The sequence below is a fragment of the Bos indicus x Bos taurus genome, chromosome 4 (genome assembly GCF_003369695.1).
Source record: "Bos indicus x Bos taurus breed Angus x Brahman F1 hybrid chromosome 4, Bos_hybrid_MaternalHap_v2.0, whole genome shotgun sequence".
In the NCBI taxonomy this organism is placed as follows: domain Eukaryota; kingdom Metazoa; phylum Chordata; class Mammalia; order Artiodactyla; family Bovidae; genus Bos; species Bos indicus x Bos taurus.
In genome coordinates this window covers 53,505,220-53,527,531 of record NC_040079.1, presented here as the reverse complement: position 1 = coordinate 53,527,531, position 22,312 = coordinate 53,505,220, and the positions used below count along the sequence as shown (strand labels likewise).

The 22,312-nt window shown below is 44.9% G+C and overlaps 1 protein-coding gene across 1 annotated transcript in view; it reads right to left on the bottom strand.

Annotated features, from left to right (window-relative positions):
- Positions 1-22,312, bottom strand: part of MTURN (maturin, neural progenitor differentiation regulator homolog) — a 32,980-nt gene that overhangs the window by 8,312 nt on the left and 2,356 nt on the right. Inside the window, exon 2 of the mRNA XM_027539440.1 lies at positions 11,662-11,784. Within this exon, the coding sequence (XP_027395241.1) occupies positions 11,662-11,784 (123 nt within the window). The remainder of the gene's footprint in view (positions 1-11,661; positions 11,785-22,312) is intronic.

The window sequence follows — 22,312 nt, the reverse complement described above, 5'->3', positions numbered from 1 at the left end:
AAGGGAGAAGCCCCTTTCTCCTACCACTGTCTCCCTTCTTTATCTTAGTGGATGGAATAAAAGGTAAAGCTGCACTCCAAGGAGGGAAAAAAGATGGTTGGTTACCATGAACACAGTTGACTAATATTTCGGTGTTCAGTTTCAAGAGCTGCTGGATGACACAGCAAGGTGAGAGTATCGAATGAACGGTACCACTGAAGTAGCTGATAAAACATAAATATTGTCGCTGTGACCAAGAACTTCAGAGTCACCAAAATGCTAAAAGAAGACTCATAAATTCAATAAGAAATGTAACTTCTCATTGTACTGAAGGGATGCTCCTTGAAAGAGGAATGGTCACTGGATTCCTTTTCAGTTAACAAATCTGACGGGCTGCCAGGAGCCTTGGGTTCAGGACAATTCTGAGGCTCAGTGGGGAAGATCCTGTTTGGTCAGCAATGGCTGTCACAGGCACAGAAAGTGCAGCTGAGGCAGGCATCTATATATTGGCCATCTTGTCCTAAAGTGACATGCCATTGATTAGCCTCTGTCATTATACTTTACATAATTCACATGGACCCCAACTGTAGGTATCCCTTAATACCCACCCTCTCCTCAGCTTAGGTTGGCTTGTAGAAGAGGTTCCAGCAAGCCAAGCATGAAACCCTACCCCTCTCCTCTGCCCAGCTTCCCACCTTATCTTGTGTGTGAATCCAAAGCACAAAGGTCTAGGTCCAGAGCATCAGCCACACTGGGAGGCCCTTCTCTTTGGCAGGAAACATTCAGATGCTAATTTGAGAGCTCTTGGGCTTCCAGGAGTGCTAGTGGTAAAGAACCCGACTGCCAATGCAGGAGACATAAGAGACACGGGGTCAATCCCTGGGTAGGGAAAATCCCTTGGAGGAAGGCATGGAAACCCACTCTGGTATTCTTGCCTGGAGAATCCCATGGATAGAGGAGCCTGGTGGGCTGCAGTCCATAGGGTTTGCAGTGTCAGACACGCCTGAACCAACTGAGCACGATGCATGTACCCCCATCCTTACATATAGAGAGAAAAGAAGTAGCTCTCAATGGCTGTCAGGACATTTCAGGTACCTTAGTAAAGGGTCTGCAGATTCATTGAGAGGTTCTGTGGAAAAGGCACTAGACCTGGCAGCTGGAAGCCAGGGTTCTGGTTGGGGGACCCCACCTTTGCTGAGCCTCAGCGTCCTTCTCTGTAAAGGACAGCTGCTCTACTCCAGAGAAACTATGGAGATTAAACGAGAAAGTGAATGTGGCCATGGTCTGCAAACCATAGAGCCTCATATGAATCATCTGGTTACAAAGACTTTCTGTTTCTCATTTTAAAGCACAGCCAGTTCAGTGATTCAAGGGGACTAATGATGCATGAGTAGCCTGTCTCCACCCCCTGCTTCTTCTTCTCTCTTCTACTGGGCTTGCTTCTAGACCCCCTCATGGCTAATCAGTCCTAGGAAGTAGGATGAGAACTAAGAAACTCAGTTCTATCAGCCTCTTCATTTGATTCCCAGGCTTCCATTCCAAGGAACCAACCAATTCTGTCATACTTCAGATTCAATCTAAGAGTTAATATTGGTTAGGCTACTGTGATAGGTACAGTATAAGCAGCTTTCTGTACCTGAATTCCACACGTCTTCATAATAATCCTATGTGGTAGGTATTATCTCTCCTTTACAAAGAGATGTTGAGTAAATTTGCCCAATGTTACCCAGGAAGCGTCAGAGAAGGATTCAAAACCAGGCCACTGGGTTGTAGACTTCACATAGCTAACCACTAGGCTACCTGGGAGATTCCCTTCCAGCTGTCCATGCTATTTCTTTGGCTGGAGGCTTCAGTGTTTTCAACTGAGTAATAAACATTAAAAAATTCAATATGCAGTGTTAGCATCAACATTTATGAGTATGTACAATTTGGAAGCATGCAGAGGAGAACGAAAAAAGCATAAGAGCAAGAAAGGACACCATACAGATATGTAATAATCTAGCATTGCCACCTCTGCCTCCACTCTCATCTATGGTAGATAAATCTAACTTCTGGGTTACCAGAGGTGGGGGTGGGGTGGGGAGGGAGAACTGGATGAAGACAATCAAAAAGTACAAACTTTCAGTTATAAGTTATTAATAAATAAATACTAGGGATGTAATGTACATCATGGTAAATATAATTAAACATTGCTGCATGCTATATAAGAAAGTTGTTAAAACAGTAAATCCTAAGAGTTCTCATTACAAGAAAGAAAGGTTTTATTTTCTATTTCATTTTGTATCTATATAAGATGATGGATATTCATGAAACTTACTGTGATAACTATTTTTCATGATGTATGTAAGTCAAATCACTATGCTGTACACCATAAACTTATACAATGCTTTATGTCAATTACATCCCAATAAAACTGGGGGGAAAAAGAATAGATTGAAGAGCCAGACTGGAAAAAAAATAAATTTAATTACTGCATCCAAAATTTTAACAGTCAAGAAGACATATCAGAAACAGGAGTATAAACATACTGGGAAGAATCCTGAGTCCTTGCTTTAACTGCACCCACACATTCTTATAAGGAAAAAGACAGGCCAAGAAATCCTGTCAAGTATATTTAAATTACTCCTGATAGAATCATTCACTTTTATTTTAGTAAAATTTTTTCACTTTCCTGGAAAAAAATCTTTATGATTGCTCTGGACAATGCTCTGGACAATGATAACATTCCCAGGGTCTTGCTCCTTCGGAACTTTCTCTGAACACATAGGGACTACTGGAGTCCACCCATCCTAACAGGGTTGTACCTAACGGGCAGAGATGCCAATCCTTGAGAACTAAAGCTCTTTGGACCCATGAGAGTATTGGTTATCTGCAAAACTAACTCCAGGTCTTTTAAAGGTGGTATAAAGGTTCGTCTAGTCAAGGCTATGGTTTTTCCTGTGGTCATGTATGGATGTGAGAGTTGGACCGTGAAGAAAGCTGAGCACCGAAGAATTGATGCTTTTGAACTGTGGTGTTGGAGAAGACTCTTGAGAGTCCCTTGGACTGCAAGGACATCCAACCAGTCCATTCTGAAGGAGATCAGCCCTGGGATTTCTTTGGAAGGAATGATGCTAAAGCTGAAACTCCAGTACTTTGGCCACCTCATGCGAAGAGTTGACTCATTGGAAAAGACTCTGATGCTGGGAGGGATTGGGGGAAAGAGGAGAAGGGGATGACAGAGGATGAGATGGCTGGATGGCATCACTGACTCGATGGATGTGAGTCTGAGTGAACTCCGGGAGTTAGTGATGGACAGGGAGGCCTGGCGTGCTGCGATTCATGGGGTCGCAAAGAGTTGGACATGACTGAGCAACTGATCTGATCTGATCTGATAAACTAGCTGAGGCTGAAATCAGTTGGCATTTAGCATCTGCTATCTCTGAAGGTGGCACTCAAGCACGCAGACTATACTGTCTTTATAAAAGGAGACAGTATCTAGGCCTTGGAGTGCATGGTCAACCAGCTAGGCATCTGGGGCTTCCAGGAAGAGCCCTGTGGCTTCTGAGGTCCCTGTAAGCTCCTTACAGAGGACTTTTTGAAGCAGCATTTCTCATACTTTGCTGTGTACATGACTCACCTTGGGATCTACCTAAAAGGGAGACTATGATTCAGTGGGTCTCAGGTGGGACCCAAGATTCTGCTTTGCTAACAAGCTCCCAGGTGATGGGGATACTGCTGCTCCAGAAACCACAGTCTGAGTACTGAGACTCTAAAGCATTTGGGAAATTTGTCACTGTTTATCTTAAGCCCGGAGAAGAGAGTGGCAGAGGATGAGACGGTTGGATGGCATCACTGATTCAATGGACATGAACTTGGGCAAACTCCAGGAGATAGTGAAGTAAAGGACAGGGAGCCAGGCGTGCTGCAGTCCGTGGGGTCAAAAAGACACTACTTAGCCACTGAGCAAAAACAACGATCTTAAGCCATGAGGCTAGTGCTACCAATAAACCTCTGATGGGATCCTGGTCAGTCTGTCTTCTCCATAATAGGAAAAGTAAATAGAGGTTAAACGGCAAGAGTGATGTAAGACCCAAATGGACAAGAGCAATAGGTACTCTCTTACTTTAGGGGCATCATACCCTAAATGACAAGGGTTTGAATGTTCAAAACATGAGCAAACAACAAATGCCATGATAAACTTAAATTGTCAGTGTTCAATGTGGTTTTCTTCTGGATGTGGTTGGCTGTTTTGTGTTTGTTTTTCTTATCAATATTTTTTGAAGTATAGTTGATTTATAATGTTGTTAATTCAATGTGTCTTTATTAAAACCCACATTTGTGCATAATCTTTCCTATCAGACTTTATGACCCACTGGGGTAGCTTCCCACAGGTGGATTCTTTCTCTTCTTCCAGATGCTTGAAACTCTAGCAGACTAGAAGAGTAGAAGCAAGAAATGAACTTTTTCTGGGTCACAAAGGGTTTTCCTGTGGGGTTTAATCCCTAGCTCTCCAGCCACTAGTGGCAAAAAAATTAACAATCTTGCTCATGTCAGTAAGACATAATTAAGGAAATTTTTCTTGTGGAAATGTCTCTGCTTCTCAAAAGAGAAAAAAACGTGGAGTCACATAGCAACCCCAGGGAGAGGACGAAGGTTAATCTGAGTGAGAAAACCTGGAAAAGCGTGGGCTCTCACTCAATGAAGGGCCATGAAAGCAACATCAACCAAAACAGCACAGAGAATTGTCATAGCAACAGGTGCTTCATGACCTAACGTCCACAGTGCTGGGAAGAGGAGGAAGAATAACACTCCAGGAGAATAGAGTAAGGCTTTGAGAGAGCTGAAAGGGCAAAGATGAGGTTTGGTTTTACAGCTAACTTGGAAATGGTAAGCTCTCCCTTCTCTTGTGAACTGTTCTCTAACCAGGGGGGAGACTGTCAATCACTACTAAATAAAAGATACAAAAACATGGAGGGGATAAAAAGGAACAGTATGATCAATATTACTTAGACCCATAACCACTCTTTCATTGACTAGCTCACTCATGTGATAACCAGCAACCATCAATTCAGGACCATTTAAACAAGAAAAATGCAGGACTCCAACAATTTTCCAACTCACATTTATCGAGGCTGGTGACAGGTGTCTCTGAAGCCATTACTGGTCTCAGGACACAGAGAAACCCATCTGCTCACAAACCGCAGTGACAGCCTGCGTGGTGTTGTCACTGCACACATGTAGCATTTGAATATGACAATCCGGCAGGAAGGGGGAAAACTAGGTAGAAGCTAGGATGCCCCTGGAGTGTAGCAGAGGATGGGTAAGTCCAGGAGGAGGCTGCCCTGCTCCATCCATGGAGCATATCCACCTAATATGCATTTCCTAACAGCAGTTATGAGCTGGAAATGGGGCTGTAGTTATTGTTTAGTCACTAACTCATGTCCTGTTCTTTGCAACCCCATAGACTGTAAGCTGCCAGGCTCCTCTGTCCATGTGATTTCCCAGGCAAGAATACTGGAGTGGGTTGCCATTTCCTTCTTCAGGGGATCTTCCTGACCCAGAGACTGAACCCGTGTCTCTTGCATTGGCAGGCGGATTCTGTACTGCTGAGCCACCAGGGAAGCCCCTGGAAATGGAGACTAACCTTGATAGGGCGGCTGGGCTTTGACAGCCCTGTGTGTGTTCTGATTCTGAAGCTCTCCATGCATCCATAAGACAGTGAAACATGTATGACCCCCATTTTAAAGATGGGAACACTAAGGCTGAACAACCTGCTAGAGGCCGCACAGGCTAGGAGCTGGCCAGGCCGGGGCTGAGCACCATGCCCCACGTAGGGACATCTCTAAGGTTCTCTCAGTAAAGGAGCCAAGGCAGGCCTTTCTGGTCTTTATTCTTGGCCAGCCCTCCTCCCCTGCTGACCCAATCCAGATCTTGCCCTTTCTTCAAGTCTCACCTCCCCAGGAAGCCCCTGCCCATACATCATTCCTCGATGAGCCCACTCACATCTGAGATTCCCAGTCCTCTGGACACATTGTGGACAAAACAACATTTAAAAAAAAATCACAACATAGTTCCTGATCATAAATGGTTTCTGTAACATCATGGAAAATTTAGAAAATCCAGAAAAGAAAATAAGTATCATTCATAGCCTTGTCACCAGAGGCTCTTTGGTCCTGTGTCCCTCTGCAGGAGAGGAGCATCTGGTCGTCCCTCTTGTAGCATGAGCCTCCACCCCAGTGAACTGCATGGATGAAGTACCGAATGGATGATTATTATTTTGCCAAAATCAATGTTGATAAACTTTTGGCTATAATACCTCAACACTACCCCTTGAAAATCCTTTACCTAAGCCAGAAGATTCTGTTAAGTGTGTGCCGAAATGACTTAGCAAATGGTTTTCTCTCTCCACCAAAAACCTAAGAGTCCCAAGAAAGTTTTCACTACTGAGCTCACTTCTCAACAGTATTTTGCCAAGTGTCCCCATCCCATCCATGTCAATGTCAGCCTTTAATCAGTGCTTCTCATGTGTGCTGCACTGCACTAAGTCCCCAACAAAACTCGTGTCGTTTAATCCTCACAGCAACCCTAGGGTAACTATTGTCATTTGTTTCCTAATTTTAACAAATGAGGAAACTGAGAAACAGCAAGGTCAAGTAATTTAGCTGAGGTCACACAGCCAGCAAGTGGCAGACCTGGGATTTGAATCCAGGCAGCCTGCCCCCCAGAGCATGGGTTCTTCATCACTGTAGTAACCTGATTCTGCATAACTAGGTCAAGGGACCACAACCATCATGCTGCGGTCGGTGCCTGTTCACTGACATCCTCTCGGAAAACACTTCCCCAAAGAACCAGCAGAGTGGAGCAAGGAGACAGGGAATGGAACTCCCTCCCTCCATCTGCACAGTGTCAGGCAGTGTCTGGACCGAAATCAGTGCTTAGTCATGTAACCTGGGCCTTCTTTGTACTTTTCTGGGCTGCCTCTCCTCCCAGAAAGCCAGCCCCTAGAGCACAGGACTAGGCACTGTGCCCTGTCTCCTACAGGAGCTTTCCAGGTGGCGTGGTGGTAAAGAAACCACCTGCCAACACAGGAGACACAAGAGACAAAGAGATGCGAGTTCTACCCCTGGGTCAGGAAGATACTCTGGAGAAGGAAATGGCAACCCGCTGCAGTATTCTTGCCTAGAAAATTCCATGGACAGAGGCGCCTGGTGGGCTACAGCCCATGGAGTCGAAAAGAGTCAGACACGACTGAGCGCACACGCCTGTCTCTTACTCACCAATAGCAGATGATCCTGCATTTTGTTAATTATGTTATGAAGAGACAGAGGAAAAAGAGGAAGGTAAGATGGTGAATAAGAAAAAGAATAATTATTTTTTCTTGTCAAATCCAACAACAGATTTCTCTGGTAGGGCACGGACTCTGTGAGATTGGTTGTTTGGCAAGGGAGGGGCGGGGAGGCAAACAGAAAGCAGGGAGAAGCACAGCATCTAGGAAACGGGAAGGTCTAAAGGTAAAGCGCGCTACGTAGCATGCTTGGGAGGGCTGGGAGATGATTCCATCCAGGCAGGCAGGCATGTGTGGGCTTCAGCAAAGTGAACTGACTCTGCTTGACCGCTGCCCCCAAAGGCAGCAGAAAGCTGTCAATAGAAAGGTCCACAAGATAGGGGCTGGCAATGGGCCTGCCAAGGGAAAACAAGGATTCAAAGCCATGAGTGAGGCTGTTCTAAGATGAAGGTGAAAATATTCCTCCTGTGGTTTCCCCAACTATTAAAAAAAAAAAAAGCAGCTGCACAATTGGATCAGATTATCAAAAATTTTCAGGCAAATGACATACTCAAGTTCACCGGCTTGATAACCTTGCAGCATTTGGGTACATGTTACTTCAACAAATACTACGAGCAGTGGGGAGAAAGGCACTCTTCTGTGGAGAGGGAGAGGGTGAAGCTTCCCCCTGATTTCCAGAAGTCCTTCACCCGGGTCTGTAACACTCCCCTCTCATCCGATCTAGGGCACATCCTAACTGAGAGAAACCCAAGCCTGTGTGTATTTCACCCTCAGCAGCCCTGAGAAGGCACTTCGCTGAAGACAAAAAACTCAGCTGGAGCGCCCAGCACACAAAAGCTTCCCTAGCAAAGGGGGCCTCGTACCAGGCAAAGGCCCCACCTTGGGAGAACCATCCTGCCCGCTTTGGCAGAAGGCTCCACTTGAGAAATGAACTCAGGAAGCCCAACAGCATTAATAAAATCTGTGTGTCTCTGTTACACAAAGCAGCTTGATCTGAAAGAAAGTACTCAACCAAGTCAATCGCTTTTAGCTAAATATCTGGATTTTTTGGACTGCATTTTTTCCCCTTTACATACGGCTGCCTGGTTGCTTAAGCACAGCCATAGGCTTGATAAAGCAAGATGGCAAAAGGGGCTCTGGTGGGAGTTCACCTTCCCCAGTGAAGCACATTCTGCCGGTAACCTGTTGCTAGCCACCACAGATGAGAATCAGGTGGCCAGCTCATGAGTGGACCCTCTGTGGAAACCAGCTGCAAAGTGAGTATCATGTGCTAATCAGATATTTGGAGGGGGGGGTCGGGGGGGAAGGTAAGATTTACGGGAATCCATTTTTTTTTCTTTAACTTTTGCCTGCTTTGATGTCTCTACTCGGATGTCTAACAGGCATTTCAAACACTGACAAGTCCACATCTGAAGTCTTGGTGGTCTCACTCCCTAAGTTTCTTCCTGCAACTGTCCCATTTCAGTAAACGAACGCCATTCCCTTCAGTGAGTAGATGAGGAACTCTGGAGTCATCCTCATCTTCCTTTTGGATGACAGTGACAGCCTCCTTACGGGGCTCCTGTACCCCCTCTCCCCCTCACAGCCTGCTCTCTGCTAAGTGAATCTCTCTGGTGCTCAAGCCCTTCAGAGGCTCCCCAGGTCAAGTCCTTCTGTGACCCGCAAGCCCTGGAAATTCCTCAGATTCATCTCTCACTCTTCCTGCCTTCCCCCTTCACTCGGGCCACACCAGCCTCCCCTTGTTCCCTGAGCCCTGGCTTTCTCTCCCCCTGTGGTTGTATCTGCTGTTCTCCCTACCTGGAAAGCTCTTCCTGCGGATCCCCTCACGGCCCACATCTCACTTCAGTTTCACTTAAGTAGCCTTCTCAGGGAAGCATTGCCTGCTCCCCTAATCAAAACTGTCAGGGCCTCAGACACTCCTCACCCCCTTTCCCTGACTCATGTTGTTTTCTCCTTGGCACTTGTCACTAACACGTTATGTGTTGTCCTCAATTATCTTGTCTCCCTGACACTAGAATACAAGCCCCGTGAGATCTAAGATTTTCATTTGTCTGGTTCAAGTGCTAGGGACAGAGCAGTAAAGAGTGTCAAGTGCTTACTGGGTGCTCAGTAAATACAAATTGAATGGATCAAAGTGGGATAGACCAGTATCTGTAAGTCAAAAATCTATTTTGGATGAGTCAAACAGTCTTAGAAAATGAATAAACAACAAAAAGAATTGGTTGGACAAATGATACTAATCAGACAGTGACAAAGGCCATTTAAAATTCCTCTTCTTATAATGGTGGATTAAGTGATACTGGTCAGGACCAACTCTTCCATAGAGAACTAAAAATGCTGGATTCAATATGAAAAATGCCTTCTTAATTATATTGAGAATTAGTACCCATAGAGGTAAGCCTATCATAAAAAGTTGCTTTTGTCCTGAGGACAGCTCATCTACTATTCTCAAAGAAACTATGGCCTGCTTGGCCTACTCTAAGAGCTAGGGAGACCAAAGTCAACAAAGGAGCTTCTGTGACAAACCAACCTCACTTTAGGCTAGGACCCCAAAGTCTATGCTAGAGTCTGAATATTTATGTTCTCCCCTCCAAAGTCACATGCTGAAATCCTAACCGTCCAGGTGATGATATTAGAAGGTGGACCCTTAAGGAGGTGATCAGATCATGTAGGTGGAGCCCTCATAAATGACCAAGTGCCCTTATAAAAGAGGCTCTTGGCTTCTCTCTCTCTCCTTCCACCATATGGGGTTCAATGAAAAGATGGCTACCTGTCTAGGAAGTGAGCCCTCACGAGATACCAACTCTGCTGGCACACTGGTCTTGGACTTCTAGCCTCTAGAACAATGAAAAATAAATTCTTGTTTATAAGCCACCTAGTATTTTGTTATAAAAGCCTGAACAGACTGAGTCTGCTCTCAGAACAAGAAGAAACCAGGCCTGCAAACCTGGCTTTGCGTCACCTGGAGAGTTCTAAGAACTACAAGTCTTAAATTGTTTGAAGGTGGTCTCCGACTGAATCCTCTCTGGAGGAAAGTACCATTATCTTAGGCCTCAATTTATCCTGAAATATAAATTTTCAAATACAAATATACAAATTTTCAAGCACACAGAGATAATCCAACACACACACAAACAAGATACCAGGAGGGGGACCCAGTGAAAACAAAAGATGACAAAACAGACTTCAAAATTTTGAAACACTGGAATATCCCAAAGTCTCTTATGCAGCTTAAGCCTACCATGTTCAGAGAAACAAAAAACAAGTTTGAAGATTCCAAGAAAGAAATAGATATTAGGGGTTTCCCTGGTGGGTCATGTGTCAGTGGTAAAGAATCCCCCTGCCAATGCAGGAGACACGGATTCAATACCTCATCAGGGAAGATCCCACAGGCCTCAGAGCAACTAAGCCCGTGTGGGATTGAGCCTGTGCTCTAGAGCTCAGGAACCACAACTACTGAACCCATGTGCTGCAAATACTAAAGCCCGTACACACTAGAGCTTGTGCTCCACAACAAGAGAGACCACCACAATGGGAAGCCCAAGCTAGACTAGTTCCTCCCACAACTAGAGGAATAGCCCCTGCTTACTGCAACTAGAGAAAAGCCAGAGCAGCAACAAGGACCCAGCACAGCCAAAAATAAAATTATAAAAAAGTAGATACTCTAGTAAAAGATTTGAAAAAAAAAAAAGGAAATTCTAGAGCAAATAACATTGAAACTGTAGAGTGCTTACAGTGGGCAGGGAACTGAACTTGGGGGAAATGTCACACAATCTGACTTTGTCTTCCAATAAAGAGAGAGAAGTAGTTTATAAAATAGGGGTGAGTATTCATTTCACATGCTTTTCAGCTAGAATGAAACAAACCATCAGCTAACCACAAACATCCAGATTCCTAAATCCTAAGGAGGCTGGGGGGCGGGGGGTGAGGTGGGGGAAGCAAGCTCTCTACAAGAGACTTTATCAAAAGAGAAAAGAACAACTATCCAGTTTCTTCGCCTCCATATCCATCCACATGAGAGTACATCCTTTATACCGCCTTCTGGCAATTTTATATTACAAGAGAACCTCCATAGCACTTGCAAGCATTTTGGTGTTAAGTCTACTGGATGAGAACCGGAATACTCAGTTGTCTCATAAAAGACTGTGTGCTTCCCACCCAATCAGAGATTCTTAACTCAAGGGATGCTAGAAATAACCATCATCCCCGCAACAAACAGCTGTGTCACATCCCGTTTCCCCCTCCCTCTCCGCCTTCAGCCTCCCTCCACGAACTGCTATCTTTAAGCCACAGGGCAGACAAGAGAAAAACAATTAGTCATTCCGGGTTTTGCCCACTTTCCCCACAATCCGTGTTATTCAGAGCACAGTCACTGGAGACAATAAGACAGCTTTGGAAGCCAAGCAGGCACCTACAGGTCTGAAAGACTTGAAGACTTTTTCCAAGACTTCATGGAGCGTCTTCTTGCCGCAGGAGGAGATGTAATCCTGTGCTAGCTGCAAGAAAGGCAGGCAGTCTTCACTCTCACTCCACACGTGCTGCGTGCCCACCGGTAAGGGAAAGGAGAAAACAAAGACACACAGTTATATTCAGTCTGAAATACACAAAAACCAAGATTTTTTTTTCAATTATGTGAATTTGAAGAAGGCCTCCATTCCAGAGTAAAAATCCATATAGTTATTCTTGATGTAATCGAAGGCAGAAAATGAATACCCTGCAGAAACCCCCCATGCTCCTGGTCCATAATCTTACCTGCTCAATTTTCCATCAGATCTGCCCATACATAGTAAAAGGGCAAGGGGATCAATATTCCCCTACCCGTGATTTCCAATGTCCCTCTCCTGATGCTGGCAAAGTGAAAGTGAAGTTGCTCAGTCGTGCCCGACTCTTTGCGACCCCATGAATAGTAGCCTGCACCAAGCTCCTCCATCCATGGGATTTTCAAGGCAAGAGTACTGGAGTGGGTTGCCATTTAGGGTGGCTTTAAAATGGGAGGGAGGAGAAACCAAGAGCTTGCATAATCCTTACCATTGCCTTCAGCAATGGCTGAAGGATTAAGTAGGCAGAGTTTGTAACTGCTTACTTGGAAACATCCTTTACCCAGATGAGTCTGAGAGTGGGGACGATGGTCAGTTTACTTCAAAATGAAATTAATTTAGGAGGACACACGGAAAAGTCATCCCTACTCACCAGGAAACAAAGGCTCTCTGAAATCTCACCTTCCCTTAAAATGCTTTACGAGGACATCGTAGGGCTTCCCTGGAGGCACAATGGTAAAGAATCTACCTGTCAATGCAGGAGATGTGGGTTCAATTCCTGTGTCAGGAAGATTCCACATGCTGTGGAGCAGTGCCACAACTAATAAGCCTATCTTCCAGAGCCCAGGAGCTGCAACTCTTGACCCCATGTGCAGCAACTACCAAAGCCCCTGCACCTAGAGCCTGTGCTCTGTAACAAGAGAAGCCTGTGCAACCAGAAGCAGCCCCCACTTGCCTCAACTAGAGAAAAGCCCATGTAGCAATGAAGACCCAGCAAAGCCAAAAAAAAAAGAAAAATAAATAAAGTAAAAATTATTTTATACATATATGCTGCTACTGCTGCTGCTGCTAAGTCGCTTCAGTCGTGTCCGATTCTGTGTGACCCCATAGACAGCAGCCCATCAGGCTCCACCGTCCCTGGGATTCTCCAGGCAAGAACACTAGAGTGGGTTGCCATTTCCTTCTCCAGTGCGTGAAAGTGAAAAGTGAAAATGAAGTTGCTCAGTCGTGTCCGACTCTTAGCGACCTCATGGACTGCAGCCTACGAGGCTCCTCCATCCATGGGATTTTCCAGGCAAGAGTACTGGAGTGGGGTGCCATTGCCTTCTCCGATATATATATATATATATATATATATATATATAAATAAAAGAGGGCAACGTACCCAAGCAACACTTTACGATGTTAACATGCACCAGGAGGAAACTGATTTTGGCTTTATTTTTTCTTAGACTAGACAAGTTTTTTTTTTTTTTTCTTTCCCACATGAGGATATCCATTTTAGCACATCTTTAAGACTTGGCTAGTTTCTCCCATAAATGTTCAAGGATCTGGAATAAGCCCAAGAAACTGGTTTGAGAGATGAAGATGCAGAAGCCCCCTGTTCTGCATATCTGCGCAACAGGATGGGGGTAGGGGTTATTGAAGACCAGGATAATATCAGGGTGTCAGTCAGGTACCAAACATTGCTGTTTACAGGAACCGGATCAATGACAGCTCAACACTGGTGAAAAAAGTGTAGAGGACAGGAAGATGTTTGGCAGCTGAGAGCAAGGAACAGGTACTGGGCAGCAAGGGACAGATCAATTTGGAGAAATGGTCCATGTCAAGCACATACTTACTCCTGCTATTAATACAAATGATTAGAGCATCACCCCCAGAAAGTCATATGCCCAACATGCAATAAACAGATTTCCCCTTCTTCCTTTTCACTGCAGGATCCTCAGGAACTGGAAAGAACTGAAAAGGCTGCTCAGATTCAAGAGAGAATAACGTGCTAATATGCCATCTTTACAGCCCAATTATCTGTGTTTCACAGACGTGAAAGTCCAATTCTGATGCATGCTGCTCTATTTCCAGCAGACTTCTAGAGTAGCTTCCTCCTTGACCTAATAAAGATACCTTCTAGATTCTCTAACTTTAGAGAACAGCTCAAACATGATTCCCTATTAAGTGGACGCCTTTAAAGTTGTCGAGTCACTGAAATGCCAGTCATGTAATAGTCTTTTGCATTGTACAAAAAGCATAATAGTACAAAGTGCCTTTAAATCCATTATTGCACTTGATTCTTCATGGGGATTCAGCAAGAACAATAAAGTTCACTTTAATACAAGTTTGGTTCAACACCTATTTTAAAACTCAAATTTTAAAAAGTTCTGGCATATTTCAAATTCTTATCCAAGTCAGAGATGGGATTAACACCTAGCACCACACAATGGAAAATCTTAAGCCTGCCTTCTTCCCTAGACTTGTTATGGAGATTACAGAGAAAGTAAAAAGTTGATTAAGTACCTAGTACAGTGCCTGGCTGGCAGATAGTACATAGCTTTTCAATAAGGTGGCTATAAGTCCCCTATTTCCCCTTTTGCATTTGCAGGAGGATGGTGTGGGGGATTTCCACCTGCAGTAACGCTAAATCAGACAGCCTATGTGACTTCACTGAGAACACCATCCAAGGCAACTTGGGTTAGAATTAATTCAGAAGCAGGTGTATCTATGAAAACCTTGTAGTTTTTACAAATATAGCCTATTTTTTAACTATCTTTTTTTAAGTATTTTAAGTTATAAATTAAGGAAATAAATTAAGAAAAGTATATCACTCAAAGCGTTAGTCGCTCAGTCGTGTCCAACTCTTTGCAATTCCATCGACTGTAACCCATCAGGCACCTCTGTCCACGGGATTCTTCAGCCAAGAATAGTGGAGTGGGTTGCCATTTCCTTCTCCAATATCATTCAAACTGTAACAGAATTACAGTGTATCCGCCACCGCCTGGCAATCAGTTTCTTCAGTTTAAGTGTTTCTAGGGCATCTACAGCCTCACAAAGAGGAGGTTCACGCCACCATTTTCATTACTCCGCTTTTGGAGTTGTTGATTTATGAATACACTGGAGAAGAAAGACTTGCATACATGTCTGCTAAGTCACTTCAGTCATGTCTGACTCTTATGTGACACCATGGACTGTAGCCCACCAGGCTCCTCTGTCCATGGGATTCTTTGGGCAGGAATACTGGAGTGGGCTGCCATGCCCTCCTCCAGGGGACCTTCCTGACCCGGGGGTGGAACCTGCGTCTCCTGCAGCTCCTGCATTGCAGGTGGATTCTTCACCGCTGAGCCACCAGGGAAGCCCTAGAACAGACTTAACACCTGTGAAAGGACTTTCTGTCCATTCTCCCTAAATTTCCTTGACGTGGCTTTCTAACTTATCCCGAATTGCCAGCAGTGCTGGTTTTCTTGTTTTACAAGAGTTTTAACTGAATCCCTGCCCATATGATAACCTGACGGAGCAGGGGGTTTGGAATGAGACAAACCCAGATGTACACAGCCGCTTATAAGAAATCACCTGCTAAATGCCAATTATTTCATATCCATTGTATCGCATAACAAAAGGAATTCAGTTTTATGGACTGAAACTGCCCCTTTCTAAAACTAATCATGGCAGTCAGCGAAAATTCACTGGTGAGATGAACCAAAAAGTAAGTCTGTAGTTGGGGAAAAAAAGACAAAGGGAAAACAACAGAAGAATCATATAAAAACCAGTGAGATCAGGACAGCAGTGCCAGGGAAACAAGCCTGGCACATGCCATGGATAGAACACAGATTGGCTTTCACTGCTTTGCAGAGGCCTATGCAAAGAGGCCTATAGCAAAGGCTATATTTGTAAAAACTACAAGGTTTTCATAGATACACCTGCTTCTGAATTAATTCTAACCCAAGTTGCCTTGGATAGTGTTCTCAGTGAAGTCACATAGGCTGTCTGATTTAGCGTTACTGCAGGTGGAAATCCCCCACACCATCCTCCTGCAAATGCAAAGAAAGATAAGCTACCAGTGACCTGAGGCAGTGCCCACATATAAAACAGACCAACTCTTCAGAACTAACAGGAATGGGACTAGGGGCAGGAGCCCTGTAGTTATTCAGGCACTAAGTCGTGTCCGACTCTTTGCGACCTCATGGACTATGGCCCACCAGGCTCCTCTGTCCCTGGAATTCCCTAGGCAAGAATACCTGAGTGGGTTGCCATTTCCTTCTCCAGGGGCAGGAGGGTTACTCTTAGAAAATTAGAGAGGCCTATTCCAAAACCAGGGGAGGGCAGAGAGAGTATCTGGTGTCTGGGCTAAAGCACCTGAAAGCAAGATCTGGGCTCTAGCCTTGTACGAGGACAAACGGGAACTTGACCCAGAGTCCGGCACCACAGGGCATGGCCACAAGGCCTTTCACTTGGAAAATATCTTAAGCATGAGAAACCAAACACCCACTCTGGCCATAAAAAAACTATAGCAAGGGGTCAGAGAACCTGTGGCTCTGAACAATGTTAACTCCTTGGCAAATATACATCTGGGAACAGAATGTACTGAACTTCCAATCTGGTAGTTAGAACCAAGGCAGATCACAGACATGGACTGTTACAATATTAGAAATGCCAAGAAAAGGCTTCACAAAGGAGGGGAAAGAGGTGGTTCTTATGCGTTAGAGTGCATCTCAGTCACCTGTGCTGTGCTGTGCTTAGTCACTTCTGACTTTTTACAGCCCCATGGACTGTAGCCCACCAGGTTCCTCTATCCATAGGATTCTTCAGGCAACAATACGGGAGTGGGTTGTCATGCCCTTCTCCAGAGGATCTTCCCGACCCAGGGATAGAACCCAGGTCTCCCCCTTTGCAGGCAGATTCTTTACCGTCTGAGCCACCAGGGAAGCCCTCTCAGTCACCTGAAGTGAAGTGAAGTCACTCAGTCGTGTCCGACTCTTTGCGACCCCATGGACTGTAGTCTACTATGCTCCTCTGTCCGTGGGATTTTCCAGGCAAGAGTACTGGAGTGGGTTGCCATTTCCTTCTCCATCAGTCACCTGGAGGCTTATCAAAATGCCATCGCTGGATCCCACACAGGAGTTTCTGACACTGCATTTCCAACAAGTTCCAGGTGATGCTTATGTTGCTGGTTCTGGGACCACCATTTGAGGACAGAATAGAACTGTGACTAACCACATATTTGAGGATGGGCATTACATTACATTACTTTGCTGACAAAGGTCCATCTAGTCAAAGCTATGGTTTTTCCAGTAGTCATGAATGGATGCGCGACCTGGAACATAAATAGGGCTGAACACTGAAGAACTGATGATTTTGAACTGTGGTGTTGGAAAAGATGCTTGAGAGTGCCTTGGACTGTAAGGAGATCCAACCAGTCCATCCTAAGGGAAATCAGTCTTGAACATTCTTTGGAAGGACTGATGCTGAGGCTGAAACTCCAATACTTTGGCCACCTGATGCAAAGAACCGACTCACTAAAAAAGACCCTGATGCTGGGTAAGGCAGGAGGAGAAGGGGAAGACAGAGGCTGAGATGGTTGGTTGGCCTCACTGACTCGATAGACGTGAGTCTAAGAAAGCTCTGGGAGATGGTGAGGGACAGGGAAGCCTAGCGTGCTGCAGTCCATGGGGTCGCGAAGAGTCAAACATGACTGAGCAACTGAACAACATTACATTAAAAGGGCTTCCCGGGTGGCTCAGCAGTAAAGAATCCACCTGCAATGGAGGAGACACAAGAGATGCAGGTTCAATCCCTGGGTCGGGAAGGTCCTCTGGAGGAAGGTATGGCAAGCCACCCCAGTATTGTTGTCTGAAAAATCTCATGGACAGAGAAGCCTGGAGGGTTACAGTCCATGGGATCACAAAGAACTGGATACACTGAAGCAACATAACATGCACTCAATTACATTAAAAAAAAATCTAAATGTCATGATCAACTAAAACTACTTCCATTTCTCAGGACAGCATGGGTTGCAGCGAAGCAGCCCCAACTTGCACCTGCCCTGAGCAGCCTACTCTTTCCTATAGATTCCTGCCCCTTTGGAGCTGAAAATCCCCAGTGAGAACTCTGATTTCAGCACATGTCATCTGTGGCCCTTCTTTCTGTCATTAAGTTGGGTTGGAGTTTCTTATCAAAGCTCATCTGGTTTGAGACAATAAAACAATGTCAACTGCAAACAGAAAAATGAGCACCTTTCTGTTTTCTGTAGTAGAGATAAGAATATCTAGCTTATCCAAGAATGGAATTAGATTATTAAAGTAATTCAAATGACAAATACCTTTTTGATCACAGTCTGTATGCTCCTACTGTTCTAACACTTGTGGGGATGGCGCTCGACTTCCTGGTGCTTAGGCAGAGTTGGGGATGGCAGGGAGCTAAGAACACACCTGCTGTCCTCCCAGGACTCAGTTATCTGTGTCAAAGGGCCATTGTGAAGCGCCTCAGTCTCACCACGTGGGTTTTCTGCTGCCAGCAGTTCTGGGGAGTCCATTTTAAGTTGGTACGGCTTAACCCAAAACTGACTGCTACCCACACAGTAAGAGGTGAGGTAAGAGTGACGAGCCATCTCAGGACAGCCAGCATTATTTCTGAACATGTCTGACCATACCTCCAATCTGCTCTAGGTGTCAAACACTGATCTGGTTTATCAAGGAGGAAACTGAGACTCAGAAAGTTTAAGCAACTTGTCTGTGGTCACACAGGAAGTAATGGGCAAAGCCAGGATATCAAGAGGGATGTCATGCTTTCAACCTGAGCCTCAGCTCCTTCCTTTGTAAGTCAAACAAAATAATAATACCCCCAGGGTGGACATGGGCTTCCCAGGTGGCGCAGTGGTAAAGAATCCACCTGCTAAAACAGGAGCTGCAGGAGATGCAGGTTCCATCCCTGGGTTGGGAAGATCCCCTGGAAGAGGGCATGAGAACCCATTCCAGTATTCTTGCCTGGAGAATTCCATGGACAGAGGAGCCTGGTGGGCTACAGTCCACAGGGTTGCAAAGAGTTAGACACGACTGAGCTACTAAGCACAACAGGGTGGATATAAAGATTTCAGATTTCAAGAGAGGGACTTCCCTGGCAGTCCTGTGATTAAGACTTTGCCTTCCAATGCAGGGACATGTGGGTCTGATCCCCTGTAGGGGAAGTAAGATCCTAAGATTCCACATGCCACATGGCCCAAACACCAAAACATAAAACAGAAGCAATATTGTAACAGATTCAATAAAGACTTTAAAAATGGTCCACATAAAAAAAAATCTTTAAAAAAAGGTTCCAAGAGATAAACTGCCTCTCATTTAGCAGAGGCCTATGAGTGCTTATGTCTTCTCCCCCTTACTTGAGTTTATATTAGCAGGAATTTACTCTCCTTGGGATAACCACTCCATGAATGATAAAGGACATATCTTTTTCCCTGATGCAATCTCTCTAGATGAATAATACATGGCCACCATAGGAAACTTTACAGTCTACCACTACTGCTCATTTAACCTGCAAATAATGTGATATAGGCATGATTATCCCCATTAGACAGAAGAGGAAACTGAGGATAGGGTTTAAATTGAACAAGACAGGGCCTTCTCTCCACTATACCACCATGGAAACATGATGATGCAACCTCATTCAAACAAATTGTATCTTCTTTCTCCGAAATAAAAAGGTTGTTATTTAGTCACACAGTTAATAATAGAGACATGCCTAGAATGAAAATGGGGATTATATCTATATATATAGATATAAAGTCACAGTCATAGGGACACATACAAAATTAAATCACATAGTTCTTCTATAAATAAAACATTTTTCTTTAATACTATGACAACGGCTATCTTTGTTTTTGTATTGAGGAGGGATTAAACTATACATGTCAAACCAAACATGTTGTGAATGGTTGGCAGGACAATAAGGGAGCGCCCCCCCCCCAACTCCCCCCCCCCTCCCCCCCCCCCGCCCCGCAGCAGCAGCAGGGAGAGGCTGGGCAGTGGGCTTTGTTTCCAGAGAGCTCTTTTCTCCAGGATGAGGCGAGGAGGGAAAGCAGCTGGTGCTGCCATGCCCAGGAGCACATGCCCCTCTGTCCGTCTGGCATGTTAGTGGCTGCCAACGCCCAATTCCTCAAGCCTGACGGAACCCTGGGGACCTTTTGAGCTGGCAGAGGATGGGCGTGCCGCCTGTATAAGCTCTCAGCACCGTCCCTGTGACACCTGAAGAGCCAGGCAGGGTAGCCATGTCCCTGAACCCCCAGCACACACAGGGCACTGGCAGCATTTTATCCCAGGACCTGAACTCCTCAGCCATCCGTAGAGAGAGACTTGAATCAGCAGCAGTTTGCAAAGGGACCACATGGCCTGTAAAGCAAGCAGGGGAAGGAGTTCACAAGGGGCCCAGGAGCTGCCAAAGAGAGGACAGACAAAAAGAAGTCCTTGTTCCTAAGCCCCAGCCTGATCCTGTTCAGGAGACCTTCTGCATGGTGGAAGGGACAGCTCTCTGGGCTTTGGCTCAAGTCCTGACTCTGTCACTTCTTACTGGCATAGTCCTGGCTGAGTCCTTAAAGTTACTAGCCTCGGTTTCCTCGCCTATAAAATAGGGGTATATTAATACCCACCTTACAGAATTTTTGTGAAGCTCAATAAGAAGTAGCCATTGAACCCAAGTCTGAATTGGGTCCCCTGTTGTCACCCCTGAGGTGCCAGGTATTCAGTACAGGGCTACCATCTATTAGCCGTAGGGAAGTTAGTAAACCTCGCTTGGCTTCAGTTTTCTCATCTGTAAAGTGGAGATAATTATAGAGAGTGGCTTCTGAGATTACTAAGATTAAATGGGTTCATACATACAAAGTCTGATACATGGTAATTCACACTTAAGTGGTAACTGTCTTTGAAGCTGTCACTCTTGAAATTTAACATGTCTTCTCTACTAGGCTATTATTCATTCATTCATTCTTACAAACATGGATTGAATATCTATCACATGTCTGGCATGTTCTGAGCACTGCCATACAGGGATGAATAAGACAAACTCTCATTAAGCTTATAGGCTAGTGGGCGAGGCAAAAAATAAGCAATGGACTATCAAGTATTAGTGAGTGCTATGGTAAGGGTAACAGAGGGTGAAATAAGGGAGTATGTGGTCAGGCAGGTTTCTCCCAGGCTGCAATGGTATAAAGAAAGGAGCTATGTAAGGATGTGGGGGAAGAGTGTTTTAGGCAGAGGGAACAGCAGACGAAAAGGCCCTAAGGCAAGAATGAGCTTGGCTTCTCTAAAGACCAGAAAGGCCAGTGTGGCAGGAACACACTAAGCAAGGGCCAGGATGAGGTCAGAGAGGCGGCGGGAGACAGATCACGTGGGGGCTTGAAGCCAGGAAAGCTTAGGTTTTATTGCAAAAGTGATGGGAAGTCAGTTTAGGAGAGGGAGGGAGTGGTAAGAACACAACCTGCCGTTTTATCAACATTTTAAATAGATCCAGAGGGACTGCTATGTGGAAACTCTGCCTGAGATTGTTAATATCATCCCCACTTTAGGCACTGTTCTCAAACAAATCTGCTAGGGAGGTACTAATATTATCTCTATTTTACAGATGTGGAAGTCATGACAGAGAGGGGTTAAATAACTTCCTCCCAGGCACAAAGTTAGATGTGGGGAGCTGGGGTGAAAGCTCGAGTAGCCTGCCCCAGAGCCTGTGCCCCTAGGCATTATACCACACTGTTTCTCAGATGAAAAGAATGGCCCCATTCTAAGTAGCCCTGGCCAGGTACAGAGTGAGCCCTCAATAAATGTTTGTTAAATGAATGAATGATATAAAAACACTTTGTAAACTGAAATGCTATGTAAATATTCTTATTGTTAACAAATCCTTCAGATTACAAGGATTCCATTCATCTCAAATTTCTTCTAATACTTAGCAGATTTTCCTGGGAAAAAGAAATGAACAGAGACAGCACATTTTCTTCAGGTCTGAGTTTTGTTAACTAGAGGCAAACAGCATCTTGACAAACCTGGCCTGCAAATCTGAGGCAAGGTTTTGGCTAAGAAAACTCCAGTGTTTGGCATCTTATTTATTATGGCCTCTAGTAACTGAAAAGGTCCAGTCTGCCCAATGAATTACTCCCCACACCCACCACCACCACTTTCTTTCTTTCCTATTTATGTCATTTAATTGTCAGTGAATGAATACTTTCAAAAGAAATACTTCCAAGTATTTCACTCATACAGGTGGAGATTTAAAATGTAATATGAGTGGCCTTGAAAAAGGCCTGATAGACTTCATGTTTCTATATGGTTTGCTAAACATATTCAAATCAAGAGAATAGCCTTGCTTTTCTTCACCCACCTATTCTCTTTGGATATGTCTCATGCAGTGACAGCAGGATGGCTGTGTGGAACCATGAGTTTCAGAACCATGAGTGATTCCTGCCCCATTTCACACAGTAAGGAGGGGAAAGGCCACTGGCAGACCAAGGAAGCCCAGGGGTCGAAGGGACTCCTAGTCAAATCCTAACACTGCAATT